Source organism: Diplotaxodon limnothrissa, linkage group LG8 (genome assembly GCF_057381915.1).
Source record: "Diplotaxodon limnothrissa isolate DT_005_m linkage group LG8, D_limnothrissa_male_GT1.1, whole genome shotgun sequence".
Classification (NCBI taxonomy): domain Eukaryota; kingdom Metazoa; phylum Chordata; class Actinopteri; order Cichliformes; family Cichlidae; genus Diplotaxodon; species Diplotaxodon limnothrissa.
This window is the reverse complement of record NC_140603.1, coordinates 27,960,848-27,983,378: the sequence shown is the minus strand read 5'-3', so window position 1 is coordinate 27,983,378 and position 22,531 is coordinate 27,960,848. Positions and strand designations below refer to the sequence as shown.

General features: G+C 42.3%; 2 protein-coding genes across 3 annotated transcripts in view; both read right to left on the bottom strand.

The window, feature by feature from the left end:
* srcap (Snf2-related CREBBP activator protein) overlaps positions 1 to 4,807 on the bottom strand; it is a 40,200-nt gene extending 35,393 nt beyond the window's left edge. Inside the window, exons 1-2 of one of the 2 annotated variants that reach the window (XM_085361607.1) lie at positions 4,733 to 4,807; positions 592 to 3,509 (exon numbers count right to left, since the gene is read on the bottom strand). In XM_085361607.1, the coding sequence (XP_085217733.1) occupies positions 592 to 3,135 (2,544 nt within the window). In that variant the 5' untranslated portion in view covers positions 3,136 to 3,509; positions 4,733 to 4,807. Of the gene's footprint in view, positions 1 to 591; positions 3,510 to 4,732 lie in introns of those variants that run through there. The other variant, XM_085361608.1, reaches the window with a different exon arrangement.
* A 3,757-nt stretch (positions 4,808 to 8,564) lies between these two features.
* The window catches only part of fbrs (fibrosin), a 31,994-nt gene continuing 18,027 nt past the window's right edge, over positions 8,565 to 22,531 (bottom strand). The window contains exons 11-18 of the mRNA XM_085361606.1: positions 21,275 to 21,340; positions 21,085 to 21,126; positions 20,604 to 20,675; positions 20,370 to 20,508; positions 19,203 to 19,283; positions 18,987 to 19,070; positions 13,984 to 14,200; positions 8,565 to 11,468 (exon numbers count right to left, since the gene is read on the bottom strand). Coding sequence (XP_085217732.1) covers positions 9,926 to 11,468; positions 13,984 to 14,200; positions 18,987 to 19,070; positions 19,203 to 19,283; positions 20,370 to 20,508; positions 20,604 to 20,675; positions 21,085 to 21,126; positions 21,275 to 21,340 — 2,244 coding nt within the window. The 3' untranslated portion in view covers positions 8,565 to 9,925. The remainder of the gene's footprint in view (positions 11,469 to 13,983; positions 14,201 to 18,986; positions 19,071 to 19,202; positions 19,284 to 20,369; positions 20,509 to 20,603; positions 20,676 to 21,084; positions 21,127 to 21,274; positions 21,341 to 22,531) is intronic.

Here is a 22,531-nt window from a genome sequence, read left to right as displayed (position 1 = left end):
GAAAACACACATGGCTTAGCATGCGGCCAACTTAAAAGAAATGAATCACTGTATACAAGAACACCGCGCACACACGTGTTGCATTAAAGATGGACTACATGCGGAGTGACGTCCTTTTAAAATAAAATAAAAAGCATGCCAGCGTATCTGATTACCATTTGATAACTAAAACTGCTTTTTGTTCTTAGCCAAGATAAAATATTAACGCATCTCTTCAGGACTGAATTACAGCTCAGAAAAATGATTTCAGCAACAGTAACAGTGTTGCACATCACTAAAAAATATATATATATATATTCTGTCATACCCAGTTAGGAAGCAAACCTCTCTGAAACTCCTAAGCTCCTCACTCGGATAAAAAGAACAAAAAAGATCCAATAAACAGTTCATCTCATCTTATTCACAGCGACAAGATGTCCGGATGCAGATTTAGCATTTATCAGCTGTTTTGCTTCAGTTGTGCTCGTGTTTTGTGGACGCCTCTTATACCTTGGCATTCAAGCAATAACTCATGACTATGAGTCTTAATGCTATGTCTAAGCTATGGTTTCTTTGGTTTCCTTTTTTTTTTTTTTTTAATGGATCAAATACCTTGTGTGGCGAGCTGGGGGTGGTCATCTCGCTTTTTTCGCCGTCGGCTTCGTCGTCACTGCCTTCTTCTGGGCTGCTAACCTGTCCCGAGTTGCTCTCCTGGACCTCAGTTTCTCCCGCAGGGTCGTCATGCTCAATGTCCTCGCCATCTTCCTCCCCGTAGATGGAATCGGGTTGGCTGGGGAAGTCGCCGGGGCTGGTGGATGCTGAGACTGAAGCTGTGAGCATGTTCGAACTGTGCAGCGTAGCGGCTGCTGTGGAAACATCTTGGGATAAAGTTCTGCTAACGGTTAAGGCCTCAGGTTTGCTTGTAGTAGTCGTTAAGGGGGTGGCAGGTGTAGCCGGGTCGGGTTCAAGAGAAATATTACCACTTTCTAGCTTGACAGAAGCTCCTGCTGCTGCTACCACTGACAATTCATTGACAGCCCGCTGCGTCTGATCGCTGCAGCTGCTAAGAGCGGAGACTGTTTGGGGAAGGCACTCCTCAGACACCGTGCCAGACCAGGAGCAGGAGCCGTGGGCATTGGCCAGCTTGCCGTCTGCATTCTGTTGCTTAGACAATGAAAAGGAGGGTGGGTGTTTCAGGAGAGGAGTTTCTCCCGGTTTGAGAAGGAGCAGCGTTGGATTTATAGCCCCAGGAGCGGCACGCAAAGCCACTGGCTTGCTTACTGAGGGCATAGCGACATTCTGAACAGTCACTGATGCCGTTGTGGTGACAGCGGGGGAATCTTTGGTCCCGTCACAAGCAGAAACACAGACCTCAGGCTTTGTGACACTTACAACAGTGACTCCTGGGGTCTGATTTAGGGAGGGTTGGTTTCCTATATGAGAAAGTGTAACAGCAACAGGGGCCTGCATCCCCAAGTTTCCACTGGTAATAGTAACCACTGGGGATAAGAGAGATAACGAAGCAACTGTTACTTCTGCTTCCTGTTTTGGGCCAACAGTCTGAAGCACAGCAGTACCGCTCACCTCCGTCTGGTCAGCACCGACCTGTGTCCCGATTTGCGCGCTGGTGTCTGCCTGTTCAACAGTGAATGAGTCAGCAGTAACGGCCGCTACTTCAACTAAACAAACCGCACTTGAGTGTGCCACTTCAACAGCTTGGTTAGCATCTAACACCAAATGCTGTTCAACTCCGGCCATGCTTGTGTTTCGTATGGCTAAATTACTGCTAGAGCAAGCCTGATTTATATCACTTGTTGAACGCAAGGGCTGCTGGGAGATTATGATGGTGTTGTTTTCACCAACTGTGTGGATAGATGCTTCGAGGTCCTCAGAGTTTTCTAGTAAAGCGTTGAATAAGTTCACCTCATATCCAGGAGAATGAGGCATCTGTGCAGCACTGCTGGCACAGACCGTCTCCTCTGCGACCTCCTCCACCAGACTGCAAAACTCGTACACTTCCACAGGTTGAGAGCCCAGCTCCATCTGCGTCTGAACGCTTCCTGTGTACAGCTTCGGCTCCCCAGCGGAGATCTCCGAAGTCAGCTCATTGACGATGGCGGCTTCGCAGACGCTGCCATCCTCTCGCTGCAGAAGGTAACTCTGATTCAGGTGCACGGTGGGCCAGGCCCCGGTGATATGAGCCTCCTCCCCGACAACCACAATTTCCTGAGTGTCGGCAGAATGCACAATCTCCGCGATGAGCTCTGTTGAGGCGACTTGGTCAGAGGTGTGAGATGTTTCAGCTTTTATAACCTCCCCCGCCTGAAGTGAGACAACTAGGCCTGTGTCAAACAGAGCAGGTCCGGTGGAAGGTTTTGAGGAAATCTCTTGCAGCACTGTGGGGCCTGACGAGTCAGCTTGCTCTTTGCTCGTGCTACTCTCCACCTGCGCTCCTTCAAGGGGACCGCAGCTGGACGCCGAGCTTCCTTTTCCAGTCGAAGTGTATATTCCAGGGAGCAGCTCTCTTGCCTTTGCGGCTTCGAGTATTTCAGCTGAATGAGGCTGCGTTTCAATGTGTTCAACTGACTCCGAAAAAGCCGTTTTCTGCACGTCTCTAGCATTAGCTGAGATCCCCTTGATAGTTTTGGGTTGAGTTTTTGACAGGTTAGTTTGTTTAATCTCTCTATTTTCGGCTGAGGACAGAAGGAGTGCAGGCGATGCCGAGTCCTGGAGACTCCCTGCTTGCTCTGCAGCACCTGACGGAGGTATATGGCTGCTTTGATTTGTTTGGACAGATGGAGTCCTGTCGGACTGCTCCACAGCCCCACCCTCCGTAGCGTCTTGGACAGAGAGAGATGAGGCTGTGAAACAGATCTGAGATTTGGGTTGTTGTGGGAGAATATTCCCACCTGTGTGCTCTTTTCCACCAAGTTCCATATTTGTTCCAGTCTCTGGTTTATATTCCAAGGTGATGGACCGTTTTTCCTTTGTTCCCGTAATAACCACAAGTCCAGCACCTTCTCTAGGAAGCTGGTTTGTCTGACTGTTTGAGTGGCTTTTCTCTTTATCAGTTTGTGACCCGTATTGCAGCTCTTGCACTGTTTTGTCAATCTGTAAGGGGACAGGAGGACAAAGGGAAGCTGGAAGCCTTTGCATCTCAGCAGAGGAACTGCAGTCCTCAGTGAGGGACGCTGGCAAAGATCTTGCAACTCCGACGGCACTCTCTTCTGAGATGATATTACCACTGATTGGTAGAGTCTCAGGCAAGGTGGTCGGAGGGGCGTTCTCCGTGCTGGCGAATGTTGGGGTGTTGCTCTCCAGCAGGGGCACAGTGGACGGATCGGTGAGCGGAGGGACTGGGTGCGGGGCAGCTGCGACCGGCTGCGGGTCATGCCGAGGGGACTCCCCAGCCACATTTTGTGCAGCCTGGGGGTTGCCACCCAGCACATCCACAGCCGGAGAGGCGTGCTGCCGCGCCGCCTCCTCCCCAGAGCGTCCTTCCTCGGTGCTGCCCCGGCTACACACTGCACCTGCAAGGGAAGAGACACAGGCTGTTAACAGGGGTGTCAGGCATGAACTGGTCCAATCGGCTACTGGATATTTTGTAAAGAGTGAGAGTTGCAGTGAAGTCATAAATTACTCAAATTTTTCGATAAAACTCATTTTTTGTGGTATGATGGTACTAGCTTTACACAGAAGTATACATCTCTCTCTATAAGTGTACTTTAATCGTTTTATTTAAGTTTATACTCACTTAAATTTTGATTTTACTTCAGTTCTTGTATTTACTAATGTAGTTGTTTTACTGTGATGTATTTTATTGAACTATATAGCACTGTACTTATCTTATGTGCTTATAGCTTGTATTTGCAGCAATAAAGGGATTTCCCCACTTTTGAGATAAGTAAAGCAGAACTTTATCTTATATTGTCACTATGATTTATCAATTTTAACAAACACATGATGTAAGGAGACAAAAAAAAAAAAGAAAAAAGAAAAAATGAAAACAAGATCTGAACACTCCGTGTCTGGCTCATTTTGAATCCAGGGATGTCCAGGTGAATGTTCTTTAGTAGCACTGGTTTTACTAGTCAAACTGGGCTAATGGGCCAAACGTGGCTCATGAACACCTCTGGTATAACTCACTTAACAGGTAAAAATGAAAGTGCGACCACATGTCCCTCTTTAAACAGGACATTTTCATCCCCCATGTTTTTTCTTTTAAGTCTAAATATAATAACAACAACAATATAATTGCAATGCACATTTGTAAAAATCTCAGGAAAAAAATTTCCACAATTGTATGTATATCTTTAAAAAGGTCATTAACATACATACACAAGAAAGGGAAAATAAAACACCTGAAACCAAAATAAACAAATAAAAACGGGGATCTCTGGATGCTCCACAGACTAAATAGCATTTATACCAGCTAAATAACATAGTACCTTAGATTCCATCTAAAAGAAGCAAGGTAAATTTTAATGCAAAAACATTAGCTGCACAGCTCATCCGTGTTTACTTTTTAGACTAAATATATCAAAATAAAAACCAGACTGTGCACTATATTTTGTTTGATGAGTTTCTTTTCATGGGGACTAAGTACAATAAGTTTTTGCTAACAAAATAATAACATAAAGAAGTCTATTTAAATGTCTAAACACTGCTGACTGCACTAGCAAGTCACAAATAATTACTACACATATTACAGCCACTTCTGAAGCGATGTGTGTGCAAAGCAGGAGCCTCTCACCTGTCTGTCGTGTAAGACACAGATCTTCAGTGCTTTCTACTTCCAGGATGCTGAAATTAGGGTCCCCTCCACATATTCTGAGGAAGTGAGGAACAGAAATCGGGTGGTAACTTTATTTTTAAAATCAAAAAAGCAGTTTAAACTCACTATTAGGAACTCTACTGCTGAAACTGACTGGTCTTACAACTCCAACAGCTATAAAAAAAAATGAGCTGTGGCAGAAGCTTCAGTTGGTAAACAGAGATATATGAATGTGTGGGATGATGAGTAACATGTCACGTAAGGAGCGGACAGCTAGGCTAGCAAACTCCTGCTAGGACTGTGGTGTGTGTGCAGCGGTAATAAAAAAAAAAAAAAACAGCCAGCTCCTGGTTGCATTTGCTGCAGTCGCCCACAGGAAGATGTTAGGATTTCTGCAGCACGCGCTCTCTCGCGCTAAAAGCCGGCGACCAAGCGCGCGGGCCTCCGGTCAGTCATTCAATCCGTGCTCTCGTGACTATTTTTTCTTTTTTTTTCCTTTTAAATTGTGAGTACCTGTCGCCACATGGGGTTCAAGACGACCAAGAAATTATGTGTATTCACTAGTGATGTGGCAGCGGTGATACCTTGAAACATGAGCCGTACCCATATGAGAACTGCAGCTCAAGAAGCTTCATAAAACACAATTCAAAGGTTAACGCCTAACGTTGCCGGTTAGCTCTCTGGCTGGCTAACTAGCTAACGTTAGCTCCAGCAATAACAGTTAAATGGAGGAAGCCTGCTGCTAACTAGCCAGCTAGAAGAGTTAGTTAGTAGGGTGCGTTCATTTGACGCGCAGGCGCCCCTCATCCCACCCGCAGTTATGTAATGCTCAGGCTTCAAAGAAGCCAGTTTATGCCGATACATTTTAATGCGTTACTGTACGCTGAGGACCCAAAAATACCCCCAAAACATCCGAAAAGTCGCATTAAAAGCCGCTTCTGCATGCACTACAGAGGGAGGGGGGGGAGACAATCACTCGTGACGTCATTGCGTGGGGTCAAATCCTCTTTTGCGAAAATAAATGGGTTTAAATTATTCAGTTTTAAAAATAGATAGTGATTACTTTTTAGTTAAATATACGAAATGTCTAAAAAAAACAGTGTTAGAAAGTTCCATATAAATTTTGCAACGATTACACGGGGGACTCAAGGGGGCTAACTACGTCCCCACGGACCGCACTTTAGAAACGACCGCACGGAAGTGACGGTTTATCACTCCTTTTTTCTTTTAGAGTAGTTAACATCCGAAGATATCCCATGTCACTGTCTACTGTTTTGTCATCTTGGTTTAGGTCAGTGTTGTAGGTAGGTACATATTTCATCGCACGCCGCAGAAGCAGCGTGAACAAATGAAACGCAGTCTGATTGTGGCCTTCCAGTTGTCTAAAACCCCCCTTGAATCCCCCTTTACTTCCTCCTTCGCCCCCCTCCCTCTCAAGGCCGCCATCTTAAGTTCCCACCTACCTGAAATTTCCGACCAATTTTCTTTTACTAAATTCTCGTTGAAGGAGTCGTCATCCGCGAAAAATCGCACTCAATCCGTAATGCCAGTAATCCGAACTGTCTCCCGGTACCCAACGAGGTACCCCTAGGTCTGTGGGAAGAAGTTAAATTACGGACCGGGAGAGACTGGGTTTCGGCGCAGAATGTAGCGGTCGCGGGGAGGAGACTTTACGCAGCGAAATGGTGGAGGACCGCTGCTGACAAAGTACAGAACGCACGAAAATCTCGCGAGAAGTCGTCAAGCGCGCCACTTGAAATGCTGACATTTGTGATAGTTTATTTACCGGCGTTGGTGAGCGATTAATATAAAGACGAGTTAATTTAATTGATTTACTGCGGTGCGCTTGGAAGAAATAGTGCATGTTGAATCGTTTTTTTTTTTCGGGATTATTCATTATATTAAAGAAAATTATATCAACGTGACAGCAAAACTATTTTAATTTCCCTGTCGGGGTTTGTTTACACTAAGTAAACGCTATTTCGCCATTTTCCTGGTGATTTAAATGTTGGATTATTTATAAAATATAATCGCAGCTATTTTTAATACACATATTTTTAATGCACTCTAAGTTTAAATGATTATCTGTATGATTGTAAGTGATGTTATGCATAACATGTTATATTTGATGTACCTGAAACTTGTTGAATGGACTAAAATTATTCAATGTTACTATTAAAAGCTTTATGTAAATATTAGGTGGTTTTCTTTGGTTTAAAGAATGCTGCCCTATTATTTGCCAAATTTGAGTTGGAACAACAGTGAGCCATTTTTAAACAAAAGAAATCTGATGGAGCCACAAAACCAATGTAATACTTATAATAACAATAGCACAGCCTTTTAAGGACAGATTATCCTTTGAATATTATCAACAGGTGTAAATAAATACTATTGTTACATCCACGTGTTTCAGAGAGGAGCATTTATGACTATTTGCATTTTAATTACAATAACACTATATTTTTTGTTACATATGTAAAATTATAGAACAAAAATACAAAAAACTATCATTGCAAATGTACAACAGAATTGTGAAGCAAAGGAGAAAAAAAAAGTCTATTAAGCCTGATTTGAAGTATATACGGTAATGCTACACTGGTCACTGATGGGTACCAGTGTTTCTGCAAATAACCTAAATTAAAAAGAGCCTGTTTTGATTATAAATATCAAAACCTTTTAATTTAATTTTTTCCTAAGGTCCAGCTACACTTTTAAGTAGTGAAAATAAACAAATCTGTCCTCTGTCTGAAATTCTTAATTTTCCTCCATGACTTCATTTCTGGGCCTTTAAATTCATAGCTCAAGGGATTCAGGACTAAACGTTTTTGCACATATGTCCATGCTCGCCACTCCAACTGAGGTTCAGAGAGATTAAGATAATATGCTGATTGTTTCCACGATTGCTCCATTAATAATGAATTGTTTAGTTCGGGGGGTGTGAACCTGGACCATCTCCAGTGGCTCCCTGTGGTTTTGACAAAAAGTATATAAAGATGAACAGTGGTTATTTTTTTATATAGTCATATTTTAAATGTGATTACTGTAAGTCACTAATTATATTTTCCTATTGAAAAAAGTATGTAGCCTGTATCCTTTTAAATAACAATCACTGGCTATTTTTTTTTCTTTTTTTTGTTACATACACCTGTCCCGACTGCTCGATAATGCAAATATCTAATCAACCAATCACATGGCAGCAGCTCGATGCATTTGGGCATGTAGATATTGTGGAGACAGCCTGCTGAAGTTCAAACCAACCATCAGAATGAAGGATTATTTGACTGTGGTGATGGACTGGTCTGAGCATTTCAGAAACCGGTGATCTCCTTGAAGTTTTCCCCCCACACAACCATCCCTTTAGACCATTCACTGTAAACCATAAAGAGCTGCACTGAGCAGCAGTTCTCTGGGTCAAAATGCCTTATTGACAGCAGACTGCTTCAAACTGATAGAAAGGCAACGGTAACATCAACAGGAAACAGGTTACAGTACATTTAGGCTCACCAAAATCTGACAACAGAAAAATATCTCAACTCCTGCTGCAACATTCAGGTGGTAGGATCAGAATTTGGCATAAAAACAAAAGCACGGAGCAGTGCTGTCTCGCTGTTCACCTGCTGGTGGGGGTGTAATGGTGAGGGGGATAGTTATCTTGATTAACCTCTGCCACAAAGAAGCAGTTCTGAAGGTAAAAGGGGGCGAGGTGGTTCCTACCTAACGAAGTGTAGAGCAGGTGTATTTAAAGATTCAGGACAAAAGACGCACACAACAGTGTAAACAACAATTCATTTAATAATTATTCTTTGTGGTCTCTAGGGGAGGGGTTCGAAAGGTATAAAACGGTCATATTAAAATAATCGACCCAGTCTTTTCCCTCTCAGGATACCCACTGCTAGTTGTCTTTTGACAGTCCTTATATGTTTTTTTTCCTTTTCAGTTCTTCAGCACACGTCCCACTTATCCGTGTATATAACTTACTTTTGTTGAAGAAACAACTCGACAGTTCAATGTACAAGGCTCCCATACTCCCAAATGGATATAACACACACAACCAGTGAGACGCACAGGCAAACCTCTCTCTCTCTTAGCATTATAGTCACAGATGAGATTCTTGAAGAGGCCAGAGGTTGCGATGGATGCGGCTTTAATGTTCACAAGCACTGAAGAATTTTTTGTGAAGCAGGCCTTTCTGGATGATTTGAAACATTACTACCCGGGGACAGAGTACTGGTTGATACCCAAAACAATGACAAATAACATAACAGTGAATATATTTATTATTATAGAAGATAATTAATGTTAAGAATAATAATTACAAAGGCAATTTCTCTAGACTACTATAATCTGGTCCTGCTCGTATATTCAAGAGGAGACTGGGAAACACTTACAGGAAGCTCTAAAGACACTGTGTTCACAGTGTAGCACAGTTCATTTCGCCATTCATCCTTTGAAAACCAACAAAGAAAAACAAAAAGTTTTTTCAAAACAATGTCAAAATTGAAGCTGAGGGGTCTGAAGTTGGATTTTGGGGGGTAAAGCAGGAAACTGAGGTACGATGCTGAATGATCTTCGTGAAATGGTCTCATCGGTAATCTGTCTTTGCACAGTGACACACCAACAAAAACAGAAGAGAGGACCACTTTACCACTGTATTTCCAAAATAAACCCTCACCCACAACACCTAAAAGCAGGGTTGATACATGTAGCGGAGGGCTTTGAAGTATCCCATAAATTAACCAAGCCGTGGACAAACAAACCCCTGGGCATTTATCCCCTCTGGAAGTCGTTTCCAAATCCACGTGGAAAAGGCTTGCTTAAGAAAAAAAAAAAAAGTATGGAAAATAATTCACCTGACAAATGAAAAAGCTGTCCTCTGCCTCTTCTGAAAACTTTCAGTATAAAATAAAAATACACCAAGGATGCACAGAAACCATGTACCTTTAAATTGCAATGATAGAACCATTGGGCTTATTCCATGCCTTGCTTTTTCCCCTTCCTGCCATCACCTCCTTCCTTTTTTGTTTTTAAACATTGTTTGGAGGGGTGCGGGGGTGGTTTGGTTGTGTAATTGGAAGGTCGGGGTTTAGTAGTCTGCAAGAGGAAAAGGGGCAGGTTGAGAGCAGCACAGTGATCCTGACATTTCCCTTAATCTCCTCCAGTGTTGTCCCTGTACTATCTGGATTCTGCGTCTTTGTGGGCGCTGTACAGTGCCAGCTCACCTGGACCTGCGAGTCTAGAGCTGCGGGGGGGTGTGGCCGACCGATTGGTGACGGACGGAATGAGCGGAGGCGGCGCCCCCACCTGAAGAGGTCCCACCAAGCCCGCCGTGGTCTTTGCCAGGATACCGTTGGCCATGTGGGGTGGGATGAGCGGGGTGAGGCGGGAGTAGAAGCCCGGGTGGTGCTGGTGAGCACCAGAAGCTCCCGGAGGGAGAGAGTGGGCGAGAGGGTGAAGCTGATCCAGGTGAGGGGCAGTAGCAGCGTGAGAGGGGCTGGACAGGTGAGAGCCAGGAGGGAGGTGCAGGTGCATTAAATTACGATAGTCTTCCCTAAAGATCTGGATCCGCTGCTCCTCATCCATCAGCCCACCTCCTGGGGGTCCGAGCTGAGGATGGCGATCAAAGGGATGCGCCATGAGGCTGAAGTCGGGGCGAACAGCAGAGGAGGAGGCATTAGAGGTAGAAGGCTGTGGGTGGGGCACCACTGCTGCGGCTACAGCGGCCCTTTCTGCCTCAAAAAGGCGCTGATGCCGGAACAGCTGAGCCAGGTGATGTTCAGGTCGCAGGGCTAGGTGATGGTCTGACCGAAATGCTAAAGCCTCCCTACGATGCTGATGTTGCTGCTCCCTCCACGGGTCCCAAGGGAAGCTATGTGCGCCCTGTGATGGTCCTTGAGGTGGACCGTGGGGAAAACGTTCACCACCAGGACCGACTACCAACCCTCCAGGACCCACTGCGCCCCCCAGATATGCTTCAATGGTTCTTGTGCGTTCCAGCAGGGACATCTGCTGGTGCGAAGGTGGGTTTGGAGTAGGTGGTGGGAGAGGGACACCTGGAGTAGGAGTCAGAGATAAAGAGGAAGAAGGGGTGCCAGAACTGGGGTGGTGAGGATGGCTGTTGGGGCGGTCAAAGCTGTGGCTGGGTGCTAGGGGATGGTGGGAGATGGGGATGTGCTCCGGCTCCTCCTTCCGCTCCTGTTTCACTTGAATTTGCATGGAAGGTTTGGACTGGGGCGTCGAGGTCCGATCAGGCTTCTTGGTCTGAGACAATGAAGAAACAGAAGAGGAAGCAGTGGAGGAAGAGGGAAGGCTACCGTCTCTTTGGGAGTGCGAGGACTCGTTGTGGGAGTTGTGCGGTGTGGAAGCCACTGAGCGGGGGTACAGGTCCAAGGGAGATTGGGCAGAGCGGTTAGAAGGTGGGGGAGGAGTGAGCACAGAAGATGAGGAAGACCGCGGCCTGTCCCTGTCTGCTACTAAAGAAGAAGATCCAAGAGGAGGCCCCCTTGAAGACGTAGACAGCACTGGCCTCTTCTCCACATCTCTGTCTCTATCGCGGTCTCTGTCTCTGTTTAAGCTGCGTGTCAGGTCCTCAATAGGTCCAATGGTCCCCCCCAGGGTGCTGCTGTGGCCATTGATGTGTGAGACTGGGGTGCTGCTGCGGGGCTTATAGGAAGGACCGACTGGAGATATCCTCACAGGTGGGCCGTACAGCATGTCTCTGCAAAACAAAAAGCATACAAAGTTCAGGGGATGCTAGATTTTTAAGCAGCTGGAAGATATTTAAACAACATTCAAGCTCCTGATATTTGTATTTTTAATATTAAAACTGGAGGCCTGAAGCAGTAGAGCTTAATACCTGCCACACCAGTTTTCCACATAGATTACAATTTAATTCAGTTTCCAGTTCTGTGAACGTTACACTGCAGCAAGTTTGCTCACTTTAAAAGAAATGAACTGTCTCTAATATTTTGATTCTTTTATTCTAGTGGAGGGAGACACAAGATTGGAAAAAAAGTCCAGAAAATACGCATTCAACAAAAAGTATAGATTGTTTAATAAGTATTTAATCCTCAAGCAAAATATGACTTAGTACTTGGTGAAGAAACCCTTGTTGACAAGCACAGTGGTGTTTCTTGTAGTTTGTCACCAGGTCTGCACACATCTCAAGAGGAATTCTGGACCACTGCTCTTTACAGAAACTGAATCCAATAGGTGTCTTGGCTGCTGCCTGAAGCTTCTACTCCCTCCACAGGTTTTCTATAAGACTGAGGTCTGGAGACTGGCTAGGCCACTCCATGACCTTAATGTGCTTCTTCTTTGGCTGCCTTGGTGGTACGTTTTGGGCCATTGTCATTCTGGAAAACCCATTTTCAGTCTTCTAGCTGAGGGAAGGAGGTTCTCGTCCAAGAATTTACAGTACATGGCTCCAATCATTGGCCACTAAGTGAGGTGAAATCGTCGCATACCCTTAGCACAAAAAACAGCCCCAAAGCATAATGTTTCCACCTCCGTGCTCAACTGTGGGGATGGTGCTTTTTGGGTCATGGTGTACTGTGTTACCAATGGTGTTCTTGCTAACTGGTCCCACCTGCTTTCAGATCATTAACAAGCTCCTCCCGTGCAGTTTTGGGCTGCAAACGTATTTTATGTTTCTGCCATTTCTGAATAATCGCACCAACAGTTCCCACCTTCCCACCAAGCTTCTTGCAGGACTACAAGCTTTCCCTGACATCTCTTGACAGCACTATTTTCTCACCAAAATAGCGTAATGGAAGAAAATCAACGTGTGGACACGTGTGCTTTATACATAACAAGATGAGGGCAGGAGTATCTGTAATTGATTGACTGGGATTACAATCTATGTGAGCCAGTATTCTGCTTGGGTAGTTGGAGATCAAATACTTTTTTCACTCAATGACATGCAAGTCAATTTGTAATTTTTATGTAGTGTGTTTTTTCTGGAGTTTTGGTCAAGTTTCTGTCTCTCTCCGCTAAAATGAAACGACCATAAAAATTAGAAGCTGCTTATTTCTTTATGAGTGAGCAAACTTACAAATTCAGCAGGTGATCTATAATTATTTCCCTCCCCTGCACCTGCTGGTAACGGTTTACACTTTTCTCGAGGTAAATAACTTGTCTAACACAATAAGAGCGACTCCCTTCCCACAACCTCAGCTGTTAAAGGGCGCTGTGTTCACCACTGTTAGAATAAACAGCTGTCTGTCTGTGGTTTTAATGCAAGCTCAAACGTGTTCATTAATTTAGTAAATTCACACACTCAAAAGTTTTTCCTCTCTGTTCCCTTCTCTGCCTGCTGCTGGCTGGTCTGCAACAACTCACGGTCAAGCATACAGATATTTTTTTTAATAAGTAGTTTAAATAAAGGCAGCATTGAAATGTATTAAACCTCTGTGGATCTCCTGGTAAGTCAATATATGCAACTGTAACTTGACTCAAGGTATCGGCTGTACTGTTTCTTGTTTGGTTGGTTGTTAGAAGCGAATATTTGTGGGTTTCCAACATGACTGTATTCATGCATGTAAAATAAAACGACTGAATGAATCTTTCAGCCATCGTCAAAGACTTAATTGTGCATTTGTATCTCATGTCATAGGCATGTGTTTGGGTTTGTGAGTGAAAGCCAAGCAAAACAAGCAGGACACCATGGAACAGGGAAGTCCAACATATGACCCACCATCCAATCGTGCCCAGTGGATAGCTTTGAAAACGAAGGGGACATAACTTTTTGTACTTGCACTGCATTGATCCTCCTGAGGCATCTTACTGCAAGTCTTACAGCCTCCTTACCATCAAAGGCATTACCTACAGACTACTATACCCAACAGGGGTAACACAGTTAAGCCCAGCAGCTGTCCTATCTTTGTAATGCTTCACTGTGGAATAAAATGCTTTTAGTCTGGCCCAGAGTGATTACTTTTGCATTCTATTTGCAGAGACGAGATTAACACTAAATAATGCCACACAATACAGAAAAAATGTATTGTTTTATTTATAAATTAGCCTTAAAGGCTTAAGTTAAAGACAAATGAACTTTTAGTTTCATGAAGTCGACGAGCCAACCTTGCCATCAAGTAAATGATGTAAGAATAGATCTCAAGACTTGTAGATGGCTGGTAGTTCAAAGTCCAGCTGCCTTAACTCAAGCAGTTAAGATTCCCATGACCTGGATGACTTAGAACCTACACTGACTTAAAACCAGTTTAATTTCATACCTGTCCTTTTCATCCTTGATGTGAGGGATGTCTCTTCTCTCGCCTTCCTTCACTCGTTCCCTCTCGTCCCTCCTATCTGCTCCTTTAGCCCAGCTGGGTCCGGCGGAGAATCCAGGCGGGCCACCATGGAGACGGTTCCACGGATCATGATGGTTTGGGGTAGACAAGCCCCCGACTACACTGGCTGGTGAGTCTTTAGGACCAAAGACGGAGCCGGCTGCAAATGAAACACATTTTTTTTTATGTTAGAAAACACTACAGGCAAATCTTCACCTTTGACTTTCACATTAAATATTTGATAATCTACTGGTTGTAAAAACACATGCTTTACACCAAGTATTATTGTTAGCATCTAATATTATTTTAGAAAGTAGCAGTTCAAACTGAAAGCAGTAAAAACACCTCTCAGTAACAAGTCCAGTTATTTAACACTTAACTTCCTTCAACACCCTCTTCTGCAGCACATACAAAGGAAATCTTCAAAAGAAATTGACCCTTGCTAAACAATCAAACCTCTTGTAACCCTTTAATTGATATAGTTTAGTACTGGGTACTTTTATTAACTCGCCCAGCTTTGTCTAGTTGATCAAACAACTAAACAATGGGACAACCTCCCAACAAACCCTGATTGTTTTCCAATTGGACAGAAATCCATACGTTCATGGTGGACTTGACTTTCTTGTTACTCAAATTAATGCATCCAACCTTTTACTTGTATATCAGTGACAAAGCCCAGCACAGCATGTCTCTGTGACAGTGACTGCTGAGCTGTAGCTGTGCTATGAGACAGGAAAGAAAAGCATTAAGAGGGGAGAAAAGCATGATGACAAACACCTCGGCCCGAGCTCGAAGACTAGTTTACCCTACTCACAAGCAAAAGGACGGCTCAGGGTTTAAACTCTAAACTTTTGGCTAACATCCCAAAACCTGTACCAGTAATGAAAGTAAAAACATAGGGCTGGGGATGTAATCTCTAAACCAACCAAATAATATCCAAATAGTCTGGTATCTAAAGCTGATAAGATGGATTTTCAGTTAAATTCTTACTTAAAGCCAGGGTAGGTTTTGTTTCATTGGATAAAATGTCCAGAAATATTTTTTTTAATTACTTTAATTCACATTGTCTGAGAGGGAACAAGGCTCCTGCACCTCCTCTGGACCGTGACAGTACACTTTGGCCAAGCAGGACAGGAAGAATATAAACTAGAGGAAGTTGTGTGAACTTTCCCTCTCCAACCTTGTATGAAGCCAGAAGTCAGCAGTGACTCAGCTGTAGCACATGTAAAGCTTAGTCTTATGCCTAGTCTCAGCAAGCTTGTTTTTCCTTTTACATTTTCTACAGCTTCAATAATAGATGTGGTAATATCTAATAGATATGAGAGTGTTCAGTAATATTATTTGGCCTTCCTGCAGCCAAATCCACACAATATATGGGTTGAGTCAGTCAGCCAGTCACCGTGCGTCTCTCTACAGTCTGTTTGGACGCTTACAATAAAGTTTAATCAAAAACAGATGCTGAAAAACGTTTGTGCATCTCTGAAGCTATAGTCAACTTAATTTAGGGCATTTCTAAATGGATCTTTCTTCAAAGTTTACCTTAATTTATCTGACTTTACAACCCCTCGGGTATACTAACAATCTTTACATTTTGCACAAATAATGAGCCTAAATTTAAGTTAAATACCAAACTGTGACCTTTGAGTGTTAAAAATTCAAACCTGGTCAACACTCAAAGCTGTACAGACAGACAGTAGTAATGAGAGGCTGGGTTACAGGAGCTCAGTTCCCCAAATTATACCGACTGGCTTCAGGGAAGGTAACCAGGTACCATCATAAATCTCTCTTATGAGTGTGTCAGGCTATGCTGAATGTTTATCAGCCACCTCCTCAGTTTCTGTTTTTACTGAAGCTAACGGCTAGCCCAACACCCACACCACAGGAGCAGATAAGACTGTTAAATGTAAATCTAAAAGAAGTAGCAGCTGCAGATCAAATCAATCAGTAAAACTTTAGGCAGGGGAGGCCACCTCAGGTTAGAAAACGCAAGCTTATATGCATGAAAACACAATTATGACATAAAGAGAAGCTCCCAATCAGAGTGAACCAGCAGTCGTGCACATCAACAAGTCAAAACCATCTCCTCCTCCTTTCTTCATCATCATCATCATCATCATCATCGTCGTCGTCTCACTAGCACAGTAAATGCCCCAACACACCCAGACAGATGTTTTTACAATTTAAAGATTAATTTAATCTTACGTGTTGCAGTAAGGGGTGGCACGATAACGTCACATTTCAAAATCAAAACTCAAAATGTGACTGAAGTGTCAACACTGCACAGCTGATCTACTGTCAGTTATTGTAGGCTCTACTTTACAATATAAAGCGCCTTGAGGCGACTGGTGTTGTGATTTGGCGCTGTATTAAATAAAACTGAATTGAATTAAAACTGGCCACACATACCAAGCAACCACGACTGTGCCACATGTAGTTAAAGCAAAGAGGTCTTTGTTAAGTTGTCTGGGCATTAACCTGATATTTTTAGATTTTTGATAGACCAAAAGTATTTATGCTTGAGCAAATTAAAGCCCATTACACCAAAAAAAAAAAAAAAAAAAAAAAAAAAAAAGTATAAATAAATAATACTTCTGGTTATTTTCCTCAGAGGAAAGATGCCAAGCATCTTGGGTAGTTCTCAGTTTTTTGGAGGGTTTTTTGTTTGTTTTGTTTTTTAAATATACACAGATACAGGAAAAAAAATCCAGTATAATTAAGTTGAATTTGTTGGGATAAAAAAAAAAAAAAAAAAAAAAGTTTTTTTGTTTTTAATTTGAGTTTCACTTATATCAGAATAAAATACATTTGTTTATTAAACAGTCAGAAATAAGGAAATACAGAGACATCTGGTAAGTAAGGTTAAAAAAACCCACTCAGTTCTTTAAAGTAAAAGTAATTTTAATATCTTATTTTATACAATAATATTAGTTCATATTTTTGTTTAAATCTGTGCTTGTTTTACTTCATTGTATTTATTTTGATTCCAGATTTGTTTATTATTACCATAATATATAATACAGGTGTTTTATTGTATTCCATTTTATTGATCTTTATATAATTTTAATCCTTATTTAAGCCATTTTGTGCTATTAGCTTGTTAGAATTTCAGTAGAATTTTTTCCCCAAATTCTGATAGCACAAGGTTAGAATAAAAACTTAGACCTAACAGCATTAACAGCATTCAGGCCAGTCGTGCTTTCATTTACAGTCGTCCCTCATCAGGCCAGTTTTCAGCCTGAAAGGCTCTAAGCAACATTACAGATCAGTGTGACTGATAGAATTGCAATGATTTGACTTTTTTTTAAACTACAATTGTCCTATAGTGCTTCACATCCTTCAATGGGAGACCTCCAGACTCCTCGATCCTGTAACTTTACCTCTAGCTGACATCAAGTATCGTGACAGCCCCTCGCTGCACTACATGAGTGAAGACTAGTTTGGTCTGTCCTTAAACTAAACAATTAAGATGTTTCTTTGGCAATTAAATTAAATCATTACAGACTCCAAAAACTCAGTCACCCAGGTGGAAACACTCCACACACCATTAAGAAAGCTCACGCACTGAAGCAGGACTTAAAGGATCAGTTTGGATATTTAAATACCTGTTTTAACACACATGTCACACATATGCTGAATTGCTGCTGACTATAATTATCCCACCTGTCTACATGAGCCATTAAATGTGAGACTACACTAAAACACGAGGGGGCAAAATCCACATGAATTTCCAAGTTTATCTTCAGTAGTTTGAGATAGCCAAACAGATATTTGGCAGTTTCCCCTCCACATGCTTCCCCAAGCAGCATTTCCCTGTCGAGGCACAGAGCTGAGATACTTCCTGATAATTTCATCAGGTTATTAGCACACAGTACCTGTTGTACAACAGCCAGGGAGAAGACATCCAATTCATTATATTCATCTGACTGCTGAAGTGTTGTTCGATGTTTGCACAAACTGTGGATTTTGAACCTTTAGGAAAAGATCACCTACTGGCCTGTGTGGTGAAATGGAACGATTACGGTGACCCAAACGCAGCTCAGAACAGTTTAGCTCAAGAACTTATTTAAGAGGCCAACATGTTGTCAAAGGAATCCAAGAAAAGCAACACCAACATCATCGAGTTAGTGTTTTTGTTTGTTAGGTTTTAGACCATTACTGAGCATCGGTTAAGCCAACACTACCATTAGTGAGGTTGAGCCCAGCTGTATATGTCAATGTTATAAAGGTTCAAGTGGTGTCAACAGTAAGCCACGAGAGGTCAAAGAAATCCAGCAAAACTATTACTAGTGACGGGAGGAGGGCAGGTCCCAACGATCAACTTTGAGGTGAGTGACTAACGGGACAATGACTAGGAGTGAAGAATATTCCTGATTGACGTGAGGGGTGGTGAACACATTCCAGGTTACCTATGTAGTTAGAGACTAAAATGTCTGCTAGTAGCCAAGCTACAAAGCGGTGTGCGATGAGCTTTGTGTTCGGGGGTTTTAGTTTGCCAAGAGAATTATAAATAAACGCTCCTTTGGTCTAGTTGGGGTTTTAAGGTTGATCTGACTGGATAGACTTCCTTTTTTATTCAATACGATCTGTAACATGACCTGAAAGGACCGTTTTCCCTCATAGACAATGGCAAGGCTTCTATTGGCCCGTGAGAAAATGTTAACTGTTGTTGTAATGTTGTTAGACCAAGCGTGAACCATCCAAAAAACACTTTCTCCACACTACAAGGACACCGAGCTGTGGTTCAGTTTTATCTGGACTGAGCCAAACTGTGGAGCAGAGGCACTTTTACACCTTTAATTTTGATTTGGAAGTAAGAACTAAGAAGCCCGCAGAAACTCTTTCAACATCTGTGTGACATGTGAGGGCTACATTCAGGTAGATTTGAAAGACTCTGAACTGATCCTTTAAGCTTTGCACATCAGGCGTAGAGATGCTGAGAAACTGACCCAGTGTTGGACTCCCAAGTCCTCCAAAGGCACCAGAACCCAGAGCTCCCAGCGGGGTGAAGGACGGCGATCGGCCATACAGATCTAAAACACAACCATTAAAAACAGTTTTACAACAACAAGCTAAAATCCTGGTTTCATCAACTAAACATTTATAAAAAAACGTTACTGTCATGAGTTAAAAATAAAAATCTTTCAAGTTTGAACTGATTTTACCCAAGTGTGGAGTCGGTGCGAGGAAAGAGGAGTGTGGCGCTGATGGAGAGATGAAAGGAGCCGAGGGTGGATTGACTGGACCTGAGGGAAAGAGATAATAAAACAAAACAAAAAAATATGTCAAGAATATTCAAATCAAGCTCAACATGCTACTCACACACCAAACAGCAAAGCTACAGAAGGACACAAAGTCCAAGAGTGATCAGAGACATCAGAAGAAACCGATCACATCTTTGGCCCTGATTCGCTGATAAGTTCGAAAAAGTATTCTTAAACTGACCACAGAATCACCACCATCAGCCTAAAGCTCACTCTTTTGGTCCCAGTTATAACATTTAAAGCAACAACTACTAATAACGCAACTACAAAAAACAAAACCTTAAAAATAATAATAAAAACTAAACTGAAATGAGGAAACTCATCTCAAACTGAATTTAAAAAAAAAAACAAACAACTTTTGGTTGCTGCTCTGGTTGCAAACAGTGACGTCATTCATTTAACATTTCATATGGTATACTTTTAATATAATTGTATTATCAATAAGGAATATAATATTGATATTATCTAGGAAAACTAGTAAATTTTTCTTTATTCATTTTAAATAATTAAATGCACCAAGCTTTGATTGTTGTTTTCACTTTTAAATCTTTTGAGGGGTTTTTCTTGATTTGTTTTATTCCTCTCCAGTGTTCGTTGTCTTGGACTTATCACCGCTGTTTGTGTTTTTTGCCATCTTGTGCAATTCTAGAGCAGTACTTGCAGATGTTGCACATACTTTGTTGACTAGCTTCAAATCCATTAAACACCAATACAGCTGCAATAGCAAACAAGTTGTAGTATTAGCAGTATTTACTTAGGGATGTGACGGCTGGGATTTATAATTTTTGTTTATGTAGTTTTAAATTTCTTGGCAGAATACGAGAAATTCAGTTGTGAGGATACTGAAGAAGCCTGGATTTGTAAATGCAATGTTCACACGCTAGTCTAAAGCACAGATTTGTACTTGTTAACCATTAAATCCACAAAGAATTATGATTTTAAAGACACTGACAGCCTGAATCCTGTTTGTCTTGTTGCACATTATTTACAGCAACAATCTGTGCACAGACATAAATAAATAAATTACATTTTACCAGCTGGGACACCGAAACATTAAAAGGCATGCACCTGCAGCTGAGAACAGACTGGGAGGTCTGGTCAGGTCATGAGCAGGAGGTAAGGGCATTGGACCCAGTCCGCCAGCTCCAGAAAAACGGGCCAACGGGTCACTGCGGAAGTCCAGTTTGTGAGGATCAGCCTGCATGAGCTGAATGAAGGGCAGAAGAGTTAAACCTCATACTGTCATCTTTGCATAGTGGCAATTAAATCTCTCCCCACATGATGTCAGTAAGAGACACTCACCTTTACTTTTCTCTGATGGTTGTGGATCATGTAGGCCACCTGAACATGCATAGCACACCATTTTCCTGGTTTCTGCGCAGCACAAAAAAGACACTGTGTTATTCTACAAATCTTGAATCTACAACTTTAAAGCCTTTGTACACAGAGGCAGATCCTGCAGTTCAAGAATATCTTTTCTAACCTCCATACAAGCTTGAGGTTTTGCAGCAGGAGAAAAAGTTAAAATCTGGGGCCCGGCTCAAGTTTGGTTATGTATATATTTTTAAAAAAGGAAAGGCGGTGAAAAGAATAACCGCATACATCATAGCATAATTTCTAGGTCTGAAAAATCTAACCGAGTGTGCAAGAGCAGAAAATAGACCAGTAGTAGTCAAGATTACAAGTGAGATTAGTGCAAAGAGTGCGTGAAGTTGTGAGACAGTGATGCAGACTAAAGAACTGAAAGGAGCAGAGGGATTCAAAAACATCTGTTTCTGCTTACATTTGTGATTTTCAATGTTGATGTCCCAAAGTGTTCAGTAAGCTACAAGAGAAGAGAAGTGTAAAACCACTTTTAATCTGCACATCTTGCTCTTTCTCAGGAGTAGTTTCTGCTGTAGTGACTGTGCTGCAGCACATCCTAGCCTATACTGCAAATTTGCCATCGCGAGAGTAAAGCGCAGTGTCCTTACCCTGGGGTCTTTGGGCTGCAGGTGGGAAGGCACAACCCCAAATCGTTGTATATCAGGACCCGTTCCCTGAGGGACAAAGAGGCTATCACTGACACAGCACAAACACATGAGCCACAGCCTACACCTGGCGTTATTCTTTGCTCTCTTAGCGCTAACATTAATGTATTTTTACTCTAACTAATGCAGCCAGGTCAAACCCAAGAGACACTGCAAGAGCCTTAGGAAGTCAGTTAACTAAAGCACCCATGCTGTTAGATGAGTGCCGCTCATTCGACTAGCCTCTAGTCATACCTGTCAACATTTAGATTTGAAAATCCAGGATTTGATGTGACAGATAAAAACGCACTGATGCAGAATAGGAACGTGCCACTTTAAAGAAATATTTTTTGCACTCTGGTCTGGTCTGCCTTTTCAGCTGCTTAATTTGGTAGAAAAATTGGCTGCAAATGTTATTTTTTTTCTACATCTAGTTTTATTTGAAATATAGTTCAAAACCAAAATTGTTTGAGTGGCTGAGACACAAATTCACAGTGCACTGGATTTACTTCATTAACACCACCTGGACGTCCTTGGTAAGGTTCAAATTAAGTTCAAGTTGTTTCCTTCTCATAAAAGGAAGATTTAGATTTGTCAAGTACCCGATCAACATTTGGCAATGGTTGCAAAAAGCCCGTTAAGCTCAACAGGCAACAAATACACATAATTTACATGTAAACAGAAGAAAATGACCAGAAAACAGGCTTCAGGCATTCCTGATTAAATTAGCAAAATGTCAATCAACATTATTAAAAACAAAGGCACTTAAATTTTATTACTTCATAACAAAAATTTGACATTTCTTGCTTTACAGGAAATCATCTGCCTGCACCTCTACGCTATGACAAAACATCCTTTTGCAATTCATTTTAGCGGTTGTACCACCACCAGCTTCAAATGGGGAGATGAAGTTGCCGTTTCCCTACTGGGACGTGGCACACATCAAACACATTGCACATATGGGTCAACAGTGAACTAGTTTATTCAGCATCTAACTCTTCTGCCTGCGCAGAGGTTAGCTGCACACGTGCCATTTTAATCAGGTTATGGGTTCCCAGGTTACACTGAAAGTGTTGAATTCTATCAAACAAATTCTGTCAAATAAAACACTTAAGGACTCAGTCACACACTAGGGACCTATCTGTGACGCTCTGGCTGCAAAAATGTGCATCTGGCCAGTGGTTGCTGGAGAGGGCGAATCACCAAAAACCTGGCACCTGT